The 16,376-nt window shown below is 44.9% G+C and overlaps 1 protein-coding gene across 1 annotated transcript; it reads left to right on the top strand.

Annotated features, from left to right (window-relative positions):
• The first annotated feature begins 4,298 nt into the window (after window positions 1-4,298).
• si:ch211-286b5.4 (afadin- and alpha-actinin-binding protein B) lies at window positions 4,299-16,333 on the top strand. The gene is made up of 12 exons (XM_060898313.1): window positions 4,299-4,392; window positions 6,907-7,001; window positions 7,264-7,332; window positions 8,633-8,756; window positions 8,899-8,977; window positions 10,342-10,459; window positions 11,856-12,009; window positions 12,095-12,192; window positions 15,059-15,220; window positions 15,532-15,649; window positions 15,841-15,982; window positions 16,087-16,333. Exons 1-12 carry the CDS (start codon window positions 4,299-4,301, stop codon window positions 16,181-16,183), a joined length of 1,350 nt encoding a protein of 449 aa, XP_060754296.1. The 3' UTR covers window positions 16,184-16,333.
• Window positions 16,334-16,376: the final 43 nt, after the last annotated feature.

The following is a 16,376-nucleotide window of genomic DNA, read 5'->3' as shown; positions in this document are numbered from 1 at the left end:
AAGGGCGCCCCAGCAGGTAGGGTGAGGACAGCCCACTTGATGGCCAAGCACTCTTTCTCGATGGTGCTGTACTTACTCTCGCGCATCGAGAGCTTGCGGCTGATGTACAGCACAAGGCGTTTCTCGCCCTCCACTTCCTGGGACAAAACGGCCCCCAGCCCTCTGTCTGATGCATCCGTCTGCAAAATAAAGGGGAGATAGAAGTCAGGGGAGTGTAAGAGTGGCACCCCCACACAGTGCAGCCTTTACCCTGGTGAAAGCCTGTTGGCACTGCTCCATCCACTGGACCGGATCTGGTGATCCCTTTTTAGTGAGATCAGTCAGCGGGCTGGTGACGTCCGAATAATTAGCTATAAACCTACAATAGTAGCCAGCCAGCCAGCTTCAGGAACTGTCTCACCCCCTTTTTGGTCTTAGGCCTCAGGCAGGCTGCAATCGCTGCTGTCTTGTCAACTTGGGGATGCACCTGCCCATGACCCAAGTGGAAACCCAGATACCATACTTCCACCTGCCCTACTGCACACTTTTTTGGGTTAGCTGTGAGACCTGCCTGCCTCAGCAACTCTAGGACGGCCCTAAGGTGCTCTATGTGCTGCAGCCAGTCACTGCTGTATATAATTATATTGTCTAAGTAGGCTGCTGCATAGGTGGCATGGGGGCAGAGGATCTTGTCCATGAGCCACTGGAACGTAGCGGGAGCCCCAAACAACCCAAAAGGAAGCATGACAAACTGGTGTAATCCAAATGGTGTGGATAAAGCTGTTTTCTCTTGGGATAGAGTAGTCAAGGGGATCTGCCAATATCCCTTCATCAAATCCAGTGTTGAATAAAAGCGAGCAGCACCTAACCGATCGAGCAACTCATCAATGACAGGCATTGGGTATGCATCAAATTTAGACACCACATTGACTTTTGTATAGTCCACACAGAACCGGACCGACCCATCGGCCTTGGGTACCAGGACCACCGGGCTGCTCCAGTCACTGTTACCCCTTTTCCACGAAATCAGTTCCAGGGCTGGTTCGGGGCCAGTGCTGGTGTTGGTTCACAACTCGTTCAACTTGCGAGCCAGCTGAGAACCAGTTTGCTTTTCCATAGCTTGCGGTGCTAAGGGAAGACACATTACGTCGCTGTATACGTCATTACGTCGCTGTGTAAGTCAGTTATGTCGCTATGTTTGCATAAACCTTGGTGCCAATATCGAAGCAAAAACAACATGGAAGAAGCAGCAGCAACAACAACAATAATAATGAATGACTTCGCGTTTGTACAGCTGCTGCTTCTCGTCGCTTAAAAACGGTGACCTTTTGTGGTCTTGCTATTGTTGTTGGTCTTAACAACTCCGCCCCCCCCCCGCTGACATAAGCGGTTCTTTCCTCTGGCCCAGCAGAGAGGTAGTGCTAGCCTGGAACCATTTTTTCTGGCCCCAGAGCCAGTTCTTTATCAGTGGAAACAGAAAACCCGGTTCCAAACTAAGCACTGGCCCCGAACCAGCCCTGGAACTGCTTTGGTGGAAAAGGGCATATGTGTGACTCCTCGATTATGCCCATGCCAAGCATGGCTTTGAGTTCGTCCTGAACCACCTTTTTTTGTGTTCAGGTAAGTGGTAAGGGCGGCTACGCACCACCACCCCTGGGGGCATTTCAGTGTGGTGTTCTGAGGTGGGTGTGGCCAGGAAGGGGTGAGAACATGTCAGAAAATTCCTTCTGCAATTTGGCTACCTCTGCGAGTTGGGCCAGTGAGAGGTGGTCTCCACAAGGGACTGGAGTGGTTCGGGTTGTGGTTTTGGTTGTTTTTACCTCCGGCCCCAGCTCCACCTTCTCTGGAACTACTGATGCCAATGCCACAGGGACCCCCTCATTCCAATGCTTTAATAGGTTGAGATGGTATATTTGTAGAGCTCTGCCCCTATCCATTCACGTCAACGTCCCCAACTCGCCATGTGACCTTGAAGGGCCCTTGCCACTTGGCGATTAATTTGGAACTCAACGTGGGCAATAATATGAGTACTTTGTCTCCTGGAGTGAACGCTCTAAGGTACGTGCTTCTGTCGTACAGTCAGGCTTGACGTTCTTGTGCCTGCCGCAAATTCTCCTGGGTTAAGTGCATGAGGGTGTGGAGCTTTGGCACAGATCAAGAATGTATTGAATTTCATTCTTACTAGGCAAAGGTCCCTCCTCCCAATTTTCCCGCAGCACATACAAGATGCCACGTGGCTTTCGCCCATATAATAATTCAAATGGGGAAAATCCTGTGGAGGCTTGGGGGACCTCTTGTACTGCAAATAACAGGGGCTCAAGCCATCTGTCCCAATTACGTGCATCTTCACTTACAAATTTCCGAATTAGATTAAGAGTTTTATTAAATCTCTCTACCAAACCATCCGTTTGTGGGTGATAAACACTGGTGCGGATGGATTTAATTCCCAACATCCCATACAGCTTGCGCAGTGTGCGTGACAAATGAAGTGCCTTGGTCTGTCAGGATTTCTTTCAGAATCCCAACCCGAGAGATAACATGGAAGAGCGCTTCCACAATGCTGTGTGCTGAGATATTGCGGAGAGGCATTGCTTCCAGATATCGCGTTGCATAGTCCACCAGAACTAAAAGCGATATCCTCATGCTGACCGATCTAATTGTCCGATGAGAATCCATACCAATTCTTCCAAAGGGGTCTCGATTAGAGGGAGAGGGCGCAAAGGCGCTTTTGAAGTGGCCACGGGATTTACTAATTGGCATTCGCGGCATGCCACACACCACCGATGAACATTCCCGCAAATCCCTGGCCAATAGAACCGGACCATTATTCAGGCTAGTGTTTTATCTTGCTCCAAGTGTCCAACCATGGGATTAAAGTGAGCTGCATGGAATACGAGTTCCCTACTGCTCTTGGGGATTAACAACTGGGTTATTTGTTCCCTGGTTTGAGTGTCCTGCATCACTCTATACAGTCTATCTTTAATAATTGTGAAATATGGGAAGATGGGTGCCACATTTGCCTGGAGAGTTTGACCATCGATTACTCTCACTAGGTCAAATGCATGCTGCAGAGTCTTGTCTCATGACTGCTCTAAAGGGAAATCCTTGAGGGAATCTCTGAGAGCAGGAGGAGGGGAGGGCTGCTCCTCACTCCTCTTATCGTTCTAATGTGGTGATGACATGTACAGATCTGTGACAGCTTCTCCAGTCAATGCCACACCGGGATCCCCCTGTGACATTTTACAGCAGGATCCACTCCCTACTATGTATTCCATTAAGGTTCGAAACCCCGGCCAATCAGTCCCCAAAATCAGCGAGTGGGTGAGATGAGGATTAACTGCCACCTTAATTCTATGCTTTCGACCCCAGCATAGAATATGGATGGACACTAGAGGATAATTGTGAACATCCCCATGCACACACACACACACACAACACCTTCACCGCTTGTGCTCTCTCCAATGCCTCACCTTGCACCAGGCTTTGGTGACTTGAAGTTTGATTACAACTGGAATCCACCAACGCATGATATGTATCCCCTTGAATGCTCACCGGTATGCGATGCCTTCCGGCCCAATCAGGAGTGGTCTCTGGTACATCGGGGATGCGGATCACAGCTCCCATCTCTGTTGCTGAGCCCTGACTGGGGAGATGCTCCAGCTCCCCGTCACACTAGCCCAGGCTTTCCCTCCGCACCAGCATTAAGGGTGTCACTTACCTGAGGGGGAGAAGACACAGACATGGAAGAGGGAGATGGGAGGACACCGCAGGTGCGACGGGCTGGCTGGGGAAGAGCCGGCTGCCACCCCCGTGGTAGGGGAACGGGGTGGGGGGTAGAGAGAGAGAGAGAGAGAGAGGACAGGCGTCTCATCCGCCTGCCATTGGAACCGCCTCCAGATGGTCCTCTGCCAACTCGATGGCTCGTTCTAGCAATGCCGGGCAATGACACTCAACCCACTCCACCGTTCCTTCCGGAAGTTGAAAGGTGAGCTGTTCCAGTGCCACCAGATCAATGATCCCGTCAGCGTCGCGGTCTTCCGCCCTCAGCCACTGCCGGCAGGCATCCCGGAGTTGCTGGCCAAATGCAAATGGCTGGCTGACATCCTCCAATGCTGCAGGATGGCTTTCTTTAGGTCAACGTACCTGAGCCGGCTGTCAGCAGGGAACTGTAGCGCTGCGAGTTGTGCCTTGCCAGTCAGAAGCGGGAGGAGGCACACCACATGCTGCTCAAGTGGCCACCCCCATGTTTCGGCCACTTGCTCGAAGAGAGCGAGGAAAGCTTCTGGATCGTTCTGCGAGCCCATATTCGAGAGGTTGACATGAGGAGGGTCCGCTGTGGTGACAGTCGAAGCCCCTGCCGACACGAGCAGATGCCAGAATGCCTTGTGATCTTCCTGCTAGGCCAGCATCAAGGTTTCAAAGCATTGCTCTTGCTCTTTCCGGAGGGCGGTCAGTGCTTGATGCTGGTTCTGCTGGGCGGTAGCAAGGGCATGGATGAGCTCTTTGAATGGGGAGGACTCCATGTGGTGGTTCCCTTCTGTACGTCCCAGGTTTTGACACCACTGTAACAATTCCCTGATGTGGGTGGAGTACAGAAGCATGAGTTGATGTTCACACACACAATCTTTATTTTACTTATTTTTAGGTTTTCAGCCTCACTCACATGCAACACCCACACGTGTGGTCAGGAGAGCTTCTCTCTTTCTGCTCTTTCCCTCCTTTTCTATTCTGTCACTGCAACACAGACACACAACATTAATTAAGCACAGGTGCATTGACTTTGCCACTTACCTTCCTTGGCCCCGCCCTCCATTCACAAACTGCCGCTAGGCCATGCCCCCAATGCCACAATTACATTAATGGCATTTAGCAGACGCTCTTATCCAGAGCAATGTACAACACACCCAGAGCAGCCTGGGGTTAGTTCCCTTGCCCAAGAAGGCATCAGCTATTCCTGCTGGCCCAGGGACTCAAACCAGTAATCTCTTGGTCTCAAAGCTGATTCTCTAACCATTAAGCCATGGCTTCCTTTTAAATATCTGCGTATGCTTAAAAATGTCTCAACACTTTCATTCATGACTGGGATGAGGTCATTTCACTTTTCACGTTTATCTATTACTTTTGACATGTTTAGTTTTCCTGTACTTTTTTGTTTGTTTTGGCTCCACCCCTGAACCATGTGCAAAAGCCATCAGCTCTGTTTGCTCTCTTGCAGTACACAGCTCACCGAGTGTGTAGTTGATTAGCAATAATAACAGCCACCTGGGGTAGGTAAGAGCTCCCACTTTCAGGGTCACTCTAACTTCTGACAATAGGATCACATCAGCTCTCATGGCTTTCAAAGAAGACAGGAGAAGAGAAGTTTATACATTGTTCAAGCACAAGGTCAGGTCAAGAGTAATTATAAATGATCTTCATTTAACTCTGGGTCTGTTGGTTACTGGTTAATAGGTGAGGTTTTGTTGGTTTTTTTGAATGCTGATATGCTTGCAAATATGTTTTATTTATGCCAGTGGGATATTGTATACTAATGTGTGCATTTACATACAAACAAAAATCTAGTTTCTTGACTGTGTTTTAGTTTATATGCTGAAAGTTGTTTTGAGGACAACATGGAAGTTAGCTTCAGTCCCACTGTCTCAGGAGGCCACTTAAGGTTTTCCCTGAGGATTGGGCATCATATACAGTGGGCCTGGATCAATTTTAGCCTTGTAGTTCAAGTGCAAACCTAAAGAAACAAACATCAGACACTGAAAATGTTTTGGCTGATCAGAGGAAATTGTACACATCCAAGTTGTTCCCTTAGGAGAAGATTGTGGCTCTGGTCCCTAATCTCCATATAACTGCACTGGAATGAGTTTAAGACTTAAAAGGGTGTGGGTGTTTTTTTTTTGTTCCTGCACCACCAGCTTTAGATCTGGTGTAGATGGCATGCAAACAAGAAGGAAGACTGTTAACATCTCATGGCAGGACTCATGAGACCTCAGGTATTAATACACTATGGATCTGATATTTAAACTTGTATCAGCTTTAAAGCAAGACAGTCTTTCGATTTCATAAAATCCGTGAAATTTGGTTCCCTCTGAAATGTGTTGATTGTGATGTATGTTTATTTCTGTAATATCTCACAAAATATCAGGCCATTCTGTGGCTGGGAAGTTATTTAATTTGAGGGGATTAAAGCAAATAATGTGCATGAAATCGCTCGCTTCGTGCAGTCAAGCAGTCAGAGGAAGTCCGTGTGCGCATGCGCAGGTTTCCCTTTGAGCGTGCACTGACCGTTCCATCATTCTGTCGCTAAACGAACAGCTGATCACACCGAGGTGCTCGCTGAGTGCCGATATTCATTAGTTTGGTCCTGCGTTTCCTTTCCTTCGTATATAACATAACGTCTTTTCTTCTCGCTTTCTTTCCGTTACTGTAGTTGGTCTTTCACACTTCATTCACACACTCACGTCCTCTGTTTTTCTCTCCTGTTTCAAATTTGTGTCCCACAATGCCTTGTGTGAATGTGGAAAGCCCACCACGTGATGCATGATGTAGTATCTTGAATTGGGTCATGGTGAAGCAGGAAAAAATAGCAGAGAATTTAGGGGCACATGGCTCGAAACTCATTAATTGTTCTATTTAAAAAAAAAACTAATAAAATTGCAAGTCTGTGATTCGACTTCAGTAGCTTTCGGTCCATCAAACAAAAATAGTGTGTCAGGGAAAACTCTTTTTTTATGACCTACAGTTGAAAAATCTGAAAGGCAGTACAGCTTTAATAATAACTGGACAAATTAAATAGTTTCAAAAATGTAGTGATAAATAAATAATCAACCATCTAGCCACTAGTCCACTTTGTAATGAGTGTTCCAGGTTCTCCAGTGTAGGGAATAATAACAAAATAAATGAGATTCAATTCCAAAGTGCTTCCTTTTTTAGAGGCCCAGAGCACTCAAGTGTTGCTGCAGGTCAGTTCTTCATGCAGTGCTGCTTCCAACAGGACTCTCCGAGAAGAGCCAGACACATCACTTCAGGTGCAGTACTGAGGGACAAGAACATGAATAATAACGTGTAGAATGTAACTGTAAACAGATAAACTCATCACTTAATTAAAAAAAGGGAAATGCTGGTGTGCTAGAACAGCAAATTGATCAACATTGGGGTGTTAACTCCTCTAGACTGCTCATGCTTCCAGAGTGTTTTATTCCTTTTATATAAAAGTTTTCTTTATTCTCATGCTCCGTCTCCTCGGTAACCGTTAATGAAAGTTTTGTGATGTCACCAAACCATTCACAGGAGCAGCTGATGGAAAGGGATCAGTACATCACTAGGCTACAAGATGCACTTCAAAATGAGAGAGAGAAGGTAAGGAGGAACTGTGTGTGTAAGTAAATACACATATGTATAAATCATATTGGTGTAGGACACACTTTTTTTTTTTTTTTTTCTATAACATTTGTACTGCCTCTAAAGCAGCACTTCAGTGCCACCTACTGGTGCAGTGTAATGCTAATTTATAATACACTAAATACTGTATATCTCCTCTCATTATCTCTAGCCGCTTTATCCTGTTCTACAGGGTCGCAGGCAAGCTGGAGCCTATCCCAGCTGACTACGGGCGAAAGGCGGGGTACACCCTGGACAAGTCGCCAGGTCATCACAGGGCTGACACATAGACACAGACAACCATTCACACTCACATTCACACCTACGGTCAATTTAGAGTCACCAGTTAACCTAACCTGCATGTCTTTGGACTGTGGGGGAAACCGGAGCACCCGGAGGAAACCCACGCGGACACAGGGAGAACATGCAAACTCCGCACAGAAAGGCCCTCGCTGGCCACGGGGCTTGAACACGGACCTTCTTGCTGTGAGGCGACAGCGCTAACCACTACACCACCGTACCGCCCTAAATACTGTATATAATTTGGTTTATTATATGGCACAAGCTACTTCTGGTAAAATCATGTGCTCTGATTGGTTCCTTGGCGAGCAGTATTTTCCTGTAATGCCCATGGGCGATTACGGACTTTCTTTCCAAGGTGCCGGCTTTCAATGTTGCAACAAAAACAAAACAACAAAAATTAAGTAATTGGAAATCAAAAATGGCCAAAAGACAAACAAGCAACTGAGTTATTCAAGAAATGAGCAGCGAAGAGCATTCGGAAATCACTAACAGAAATTCAGTTCTGAAACCGCTAGCTGTTTATTCTGTATGCGTGATTCAACGACGTTACAAATATGACGTGACATGAAAGCAGCATGCCTCGTTATAATGACTATCTATTTTAATCTTAGAAATAAGTCATATAATAAACTCCTTATTAACCTCGCTTGCTCTGTCTTTATGGCTCAGTCCGTACTGTGAAGACCTCGGTCTGATATTTTCCCGTAAAGACCTTGCCCTCAGTTAATAAGTAGTTAGTAATGGTAAATTAGCATTACTATCACATAAACACTAGTAAATGGGCAAATTCCATACTGATGATGCAAAATGTTGAGGCGGAGAAATAAGTTACTCCAAGTTTTTATTTGTGTATTTATTTATTTTTAATTCAGTCCTGGAGTATTCTAAAATCTAACTTCAGACTTTTGTACCTCAGTGCATCAGTAAATCAGAACCCACATTTTATTTGCACAAATGTCTGTTTCTCATCTTCCAGAGCTCCAAGTTGCAGTCTCGTTTTAACCAGCAGGCCGTTGAACTAAAACGCAGAGAGCAGCTCGTCAACAGGATGAGGGAGAAGCTCTCCCAGTTTACAGACAGATACCGAGACCGGGGAGTGTGTAAGACATGGAGTGGTGGTGATGGTGTTTTTGCTCTCTGAATGTTGACCTTTTCACATGGTAAAAGGTACAAAGGTAAAACAGAGATGTAAGTGTACAGGACTGGGGTTAAGAAAATATGGGTATGTTTTCCTTCCTGCAGCTATAGAGGTCATAAACACACTTCCTAAGCCATCAGGACAGAGAGAGTCTGCGCTCAGGACTGCACAGCCTGATGAGAGGTACGGTTTATATCTGTGTGTCCTGTACAAAGCGACCCAACAGCAGCTAAACCCCACAGTTCAGATTTAGTCCAGAAAGATAAATGGAATCACATGATGTCTATACATCCCCAAAGCTCCTACAGACGCAAGAACTTTGACTTCTGAGTCATTTGAGTTACTACAGTCTGAAATTCTAGACAAGGAATGAACCATGGCCTAGAGGTTAGAGAAGTAGCTTTGGGACCAAATGGTTGTTGGTTCAATTCCTTGGACCAGCAGGAATGGATGAAGTGCCCTTGAGCAAGGCACCTATCCCCTAATTGCTCCCTGGGTGGGGTGTGTCAGTATCCTGTTGCATGTCGCTCTGGGTAAGAGCGCCTGCTAAATGCCTTTAATGTAATGTAACCCAGTAGAACATCTGGTTCATTTATTTGAGACTACTGCCCCTTTTTCACCAAATCAATTCCAGGGCTGGTTCGGGGCCAGTGCTTAGTTTGGAACCGGGTTTTCTGCTTCCACTGACAAAGAACTGGCTCTGGGGCCAGAAAAACCGGTTCCAGGCTAGCACCAGCTCTTTGCTGGGCCAGAGGAAAGAACCACTTACGTCAGCGGGAGGGCAGAGTTGTTAAAAACAATAACAAGACTGCGAAAGGTCACCATTTTTAAGCGACGAGATAACATGGATGCAGTAAAGCAGCAGTGGTCTGTGGAGGAGACAACCTGTCTTCTAGAATGTAATCGCCGTCCACTCAAAACCTGTTGATCAACACAAACATATTGGATCTGCCGTTTTCTGATCCCAGTGAAGCACCGTAAAGCCAGAAGCAGCAGCTGTACAAACGCGAAGTCATCCATTATTGTTGTTGCTGCTGCTTCTTCTGTGTTGTTGTTGCTTTAATGTTCGCGCCAAGGTTTATGCAAATGCAGCAACATAACTGACGTATACAGTGACGTAATGACGTGGCTCCCCTTAGCACCCCGAGCTATGGAAAAGCAAACTGGTTCTCAGCTGGCTCGCAAGTTGAACGAGTTGTGAACCAGCACCAGCACTGGCCCCGAACCAGCCCTGGAACTGATTTGGTGGAAAAGGGGTAAACTTTGTTATCCAGGGCCCCTGTTCAGCAATTCCTGGCTTGGGATCCGTTATTCTTGAATAGGGAAGCCATGGCCTAATGGTTAGAGAAGCAGCTTTGGGACCAAAAGATTGCTGGTTTGATTCCCTAGATCAGCAGGAATGGCTGAAGTGCCCTTGAGCAAGGCACTGCACCCCCAACTGCTCCCCAGGCTGCTGGGTGTCGTACATTGCTCTGGATAAGAGTGTCTGTCTGCTAAATGCCTGTAATCTAACACGTTTTGATTTCTTCATCTCTCTCACTTGGAAGGAAAGAGGAGGCTCTGAGATTGATGCTGGAGAGGAGGGAGGCTGAGCTCAGGGAGGCCATGAAGCTGCGTCACAGCCTCACGACGCTACTGCACGCGCTGAGAACTGATATGCAGCAGGTGATTGAACAAGAGACATTAAAAATATTAGAGTAAAACCTGATGGGTTCACTTCCTAATAAATATGGTCAGGTGGTTTCTATTAAACATTTTCTATCTCAGAATTTAATGTTTTAAATGTTTCTCAATTTTACAGATTTTTTTCTTAAGGCAAGACGGCCTTTCAGTTTCATAAAATCAGTGAAATTTAGTTCCATCTGACATGAGATCATTGTGATATGTTTATTTCTGTAATATCTCACAAAATATCAGGCCATTCTGTGGCTGGGAAGTTATTTAATTTGAGGGGATTAAAGCAAATAATGTCCATGAAATCGCTTGCTTGGCGCAGTCAAGCAGACAGAGGAAGTCCGTGTGCGCATGCGCAGGTTTACCTTCTTTTTGGGTTTTACAGCAGCTGGCATCCACAGTGTTGCATTACTGCCATCTACAGGTTTCTCTTTGAGCGTGCACTGACAGTTCCATCATTCTGTCGCTAAACGAACAGCTGATCACACCGAGGTGCTCGCTGACCGCCCATATTTATTAATTTGGTCCTGCATTTCCTTTCCTTCGTATATAACATAACGTCTTTTCTTCTCGCTTTCCGTTACTGTAGTTGCTCTTTCACATTTCATTCACACACTCGCATCCTCCATTTTTCTCTCCTGTTTCAAATTTATATCCCACAATGCCTTGCTTGCATGAATGGAGAAAGCCTGCCATGTGATGCATGACGTAGTATCTTGAATTGGGTCATGGTGAAGCAGGAAAAAATAGAGGAGAATTTAGGGCCATGTGGCCCTAAATTCATTAATTGTTCTATTTTTTTAAAAAATAAAATAAAATTGGAAGTCTGTGATTCAAATTCAGTAGCTTTCGGTCCACTAAACAAAAAAATAACTGGGCATCAGGGAATTCTTCTTACTGTATGACCTACACTTAAAATCTGAAAGGCAGTCTACCTTTAAGTTGAAATGGCACTGCGTTGGTTTCCTCTCACTGATGACTGAAATAATATACCAGTGTACTCTTTGTAAAGCTTGTTTTTTGTGAAGAAAACCGTTTTACTCCTAATTTCTTTCTTTCTAATAAATAGAGATGATCACTGAAGGGTTAACATGAATGTGTCTGTTGCTTTACGTAAAAACTCAAATTTGAAACACTTTCTACTTAGACATTAAATTAGCCAAGACTTGTTTGGTGTCCATTTGTTTCATATTTACACCAGAACTAATGTAGTGAGCCAGTACCAATGTATGGATACCTGTGACTCAGTTTGTACACAAACTGGCTGCTAAATTCTGGGATTTTTCTAAACACCTACATTAAAACGTGGCTCATGTAAATGACCTGAGAGTACAGGTGGAACTTTCACTGAGAACCTCTGGTCCTCTGCTTGTTTTCTGTGCATCAGACTTTAAAGGAGATCATGGACTCTAAGGAGGAGCAGAAGATGGACACAGGTAGGCTGGTCCAATCAGAGCAGTTCCTTGGTGATCATGTGACGGGGGGTGTGTTTCTGGAGTGGACGCATGTGCAGCAGAGGCTGAGGGAGCTGCAGTCGCAAAGTGTGTGGTTCTCAAGTAGGAAGTACAAAAAGTTGTTTCTATGAGCTGCAACTAACTAACTGACTGTGTGTGTTTGTGTGTCCAGCTGCGGTGAGAACGGACCAGGAGAAGCTCCTGGCTCAGCTTGTAGAAGAGCTTGAGCAGAGTAGAGAGCTGGTCCGAGTACAGCAGGAGCTCCTGCAGGTCCTGGTTCTGCGTTTTTAAATTTGCATGTGTTCACCTTGTTTCTGAAATGACTGGGTATAAATTCTACTCTTGTGATATTCACAACTTTTGTTTGAATTCATGAGTTGTTAGCTTGCTACTCTTTTTAACAAGGCGCCATTTAGTTTGAGGCCAAACCGAACTGAAAATATTGGACAGGTTTACAAAGGTTATGCTGAAATTCTTTGTATTATGCATCCGTGCCAACAAAATTCCATAAAAGGCAAAGCTCATGAAGATGACTAAATCAGGACTAAATGGTGATGGATAGATTACGTTTTTAGAGATGGCACTTGATATCCTATAGATAATATACACATGGCTCTCAGTTAATGAGAGAGAAATAATGACAATAGGAAGAAAAGTCATAAAATTGAACAAAAATTTACATTGACTAGTTTTCATGGCGGGCAGCACGGTGGTGTAGTGGTTAGCGCTGTCGCCTCACAGCAAGAAGGTCCTGGGTTCGAGCTCCGGGGCCGGCGAGGGCCTTTCTGTGTGGAGTTTGCATGTTCTCCCCGTGTCTGCGTGGGTTTCCTCCGGGTGCTCCGGTTTCCCCCACAGTCCAAAGACATGCAGGTTAGGTTAACTGGTGACTCTAAATTGACCGTAGGTGTGAATGTGAGTGTGAATGGTTGTCTGTGTCTATGTGTCAGCCCTGTGATGACCTGGCGACTTGTCCAGGGTGTACCCCGCCTTTCGCCCGTAGTCAGCTGGGATAGGCTCCAGCTTGCCTGCAACCCTGTAGAACAGGATAAAGCGGCTAGAGATAATGAGATGAGTTTTCATGGCAAAACAGTCCTGATGGTGCTTGTGGATGCTGCGAGAGATTTGCATTGTTTTACTTCCAGAGGAAGCGAGTTCCACAGTTTTGCAGCACCGAACGCAAACGTTTTCTCACTTAAAGAGCGATTAAAAATGCAGCAGGATAACGTTTGTGTTCGCATGTTAAGTGTTCCTTCCAGTGACCTCCATGAAGTTGACAAACCTTTTCCTGAGGTGTTCTAGAGCAAGACCATTAACCCTACCATTTATCAGTGTGCATCCTAAGCATGGTGTTTGCTAAATGTTCCACTACTTGCAGTAGTTCTTCAGTCTAGGTTCACATTAGTGAGTCTGTGTGAATGTACAAACTCTAGAGCAAAATGTAGAATGTCATTATTTTGCCCAACTAACTGGCTTTCCATGAATACCATATTTCTGGTGTTAATGCTACTGTGAATGATTGATTGATTTACAAATAGTTTTTAATTTCATATCCAGGTAAATGAGTCCAGTGTTGGCATTCCTCGCTACTGTGACTGTTTGGTGCCAAGTGTAACAAGTAATACCAACTTGCATAGCCAACAATAAATAAGTTAAAGCTAGACTGCCTTTCAGATTTTTCAAGTGTAGGTCATTAAAAGAATTTTCCCTGACACCCAATTTTTGTTTAGTGGACCGAAAGCTACTGAATTTGAATCATAGACTTCAAATTTTATTATTTTTTAAATAGAACCTGACTTTAGAGCCACGTGGCTCTAGATTCTTTGCTATTTTTTTCCTGCTTCACCGTGACCCAATTCAAGATACTACTGGTGCGTTCATGTGCTATGGGAATTATGGTAAATACCAAACGCCGACATGGAAAGCACACATGAACGCCCCCTCTTGTGGTATTTTCCACTGGGCAACTCGTAGAAAATTTTGACACACGAGTTGCCGAGATGAGATGAACTTTAACCTTTTCAACATGGTGGCGAGCGGTACAAGACACTCGAATGGTAAGCATTGTACTCTACTAAAGGTTTTTTTTTTTTTTTACTAGTACTAGTGGGTAGTTTTTGGTGTCTATGCAATGTTGCGTCATTAACAAGTGTAATATAATATGTTAGAAATCAGTTTCCTTTAAAAATGTGTTATGGTTTCTTTTTACCTATCCAGAGCAGACGCTATTGCTAACGATAGCTAACTAACTATTGCTAACTAGCAGTCCGCGTCCTTTGTCAACAACAACAAAAGCATGTGAACACAACACACTGGTAAATACCACTTCCCAACTAGAAAATATCATCTTCCCATAGCACATGAACGCAGCATAAATCATGCATCACATGGTGGGTTTTCCCCATTCACACAAGGCATTGTGGGATACAAATTTGAAACAGGAGAGAAAAATGGAGGACGTGAGTGTGCGAATGAAATGTGAAAGACCGACTACAGTAATGGAAAGAAAGCGAGAAGAAAAAAACGTTATGTTGTATACGAAGGAAAGGAAACGCAGGACCAAACTAATAAATATGGGCGCTCAGCGAGCACCTCGGTGTGATCAGCTGTTCGTTTAGCGACAGAATGATGGAACTGTCAGTGCACGCTCAAAGGGAAACCTGTAGATGGCAGTAATGCAACACTGTGGATGCCAGCTGCTGTAAAACCCAAAAGAAGAAGGTAAACCTGCGCATGCGCACACGGACTTCCTCTGTCTGCTTGACTGCACGAAGCGAGCGATTTCATGCACATTATTTGCTTTAATCCCCTCAAATTAAATAACTTCCCAGCCACAGAATGGCCTGATATTTTGTGAGATATTACAGAAATAAACATATCACAATCAACACATTTCAGACGGAACTAAATTTCACCGATTTTATGAAATTGAAAGGCCGTCTCGCTTTAATGCTGCTACTTAACAAGGTCCTTTTAACAAATCAAATGTGTGTCTTGAAGGGCAAAAATGGCTGTTAATGATTTTTGGGTCATTTGTTGGTTTTAAGCTCAGGATCTGTATTTCCAAATTGCCTAGTGACTCTGTTTTTCACAGTACAGTGAAGTTAACTACTTGAAGTTCTCTCTCTCTCTCTCTCAGTCCAGCGCAGCTGATCCTCTCCCAGACCCACTGATCGACTCCTACTATCTGGAGGAGTGGGAGCGGCTTCAGGACAAGTGGGCAGAGTTTAAAAGACAGAAGCGGAGCTTCCAGCATGAGAGGCAGGCCTTCACCGACGCCGCAATCCGATTGGGCCGTGAGGTGAGGAGAAAATTGAGAGTGATGGGGGATTTAACAGTAGGTTTACCTCATTCAGGTTTAGTTTTGTGTTTAAAGAGTAGTCTGTAGTTTGTCCTCCTGAATTTTGTCCCTCATTAATCAGGCCAAATTTGCATCCTTGGATGTGTGTATATAACAGGAGGAATGCAATGTATTGCCGAGCGTGTATAAAAGCACAAAACTAACTATAAACAGGGCTGTGTGTCCTCAGCAAAGGTTTCCTTTTGGCTACTAGTATTTTGTTAGAGGGTTAGCGTTCACTGTAGGAGAAGGGGTGTGTGTGTGTGTTGCAGAAATGTGAGTTTGAGCAGCAGAAGGCCTCTCTGATAAAACGGCAGTTTCTCAGCACATCTCCAGTTATGAAGACTTCACACTCCAACAGGAGAGAGAGCACAGCACTGAGTGACCTGCGTATGTACACACACTTTTTTTTATTTCTGACTCGTTTCACCTATTAAATTTATTACTGATTTGACTTGCCTTAAATATTTGACTCCCCTTATCAATTGGATGGGTTTTTTATTTTTTATTGATCCTGCTGAACAAAACCACCATTACATTTCAAGTAGTACAAAGTGTGTGTGTGTGTGTGTGTGTGGTAGGAATGATGGCTCCAGATCAGTTGTCTCTCTCCCCCTGTCTCACTCCATCCTCTGAGGGGTCAGAGGTCATGCCCTGGTCAGGGCAAAATACAAGAATGACCCCTGAGCTCTACTGTGCCCTTCAGTTGCCATTTTACTGCAGGTGTATCACTACACACACGTGTGCGCGTGCACACACCTCTTTACAACTCATTTTGCACTTTTCTTTCCCTTTTAATATTCTTACTTTCTGAATCTTTCTCTCAGGGAAAGCGCCAGTCTTCCATCTGAGACTTGGATGAAGGAGACACGGAGAGGTGATTTCAGCCGTGATGGACAAAACGTGCTCAACTGGCCATTTTAAAGAGTGTGTGTGAGCGAGAGAGGCTACACTTTAAAGTCCTTTAACCCCCCCCCCCCCCCCCCCCCAAAGAAGCTACTGTTTTATATCTTTTATAATCTTGTATTTTTCTGTACACTGTATCTCTCATATCCCTGTCCTGTATTACTACTTTGCTGAGTGAATATAAATAAACTTTGTATGATCAAATAAATTG

Source organism: Neoarius graeffei, chromosome 18 (genome assembly GCF_027579695.1).
Source record: "Neoarius graeffei isolate fNeoGra1 chromosome 18, fNeoGra1.pri, whole genome shotgun sequence".
Classification (NCBI taxonomy): domain Eukaryota; kingdom Metazoa; phylum Chordata; class Actinopteri; order Siluriformes; family Ariidae; genus Neoarius; species Neoarius graeffei.
This window is presented reverse-complemented; position numbering and strand designations above follow the sequence as displayed.

Coding starts and splice junctions, on each gene's coding strand:
- si:ch211-286b5.4 (XM_060898313.1), top strand. CDS start 4,299: ATGAGGAGGGTCCGCTGTGGTGACAGTCGAAGCCCCTGCCGACACGAG. Junction 8,757..8,898: donor ATACCGAGACCGGGGAGTGT/GTAAGACATGGA, acceptor TCCTTCCTGCAG/CTATAGAGGTCATAAACACA. Junction 15,221..15,531: donor CAATCCGATTGGGCCGTGAG/GTGAGGAGAAAA, acceptor TGTGTGTTGCAG/AAATGTGAGTTTGAGCAGCA.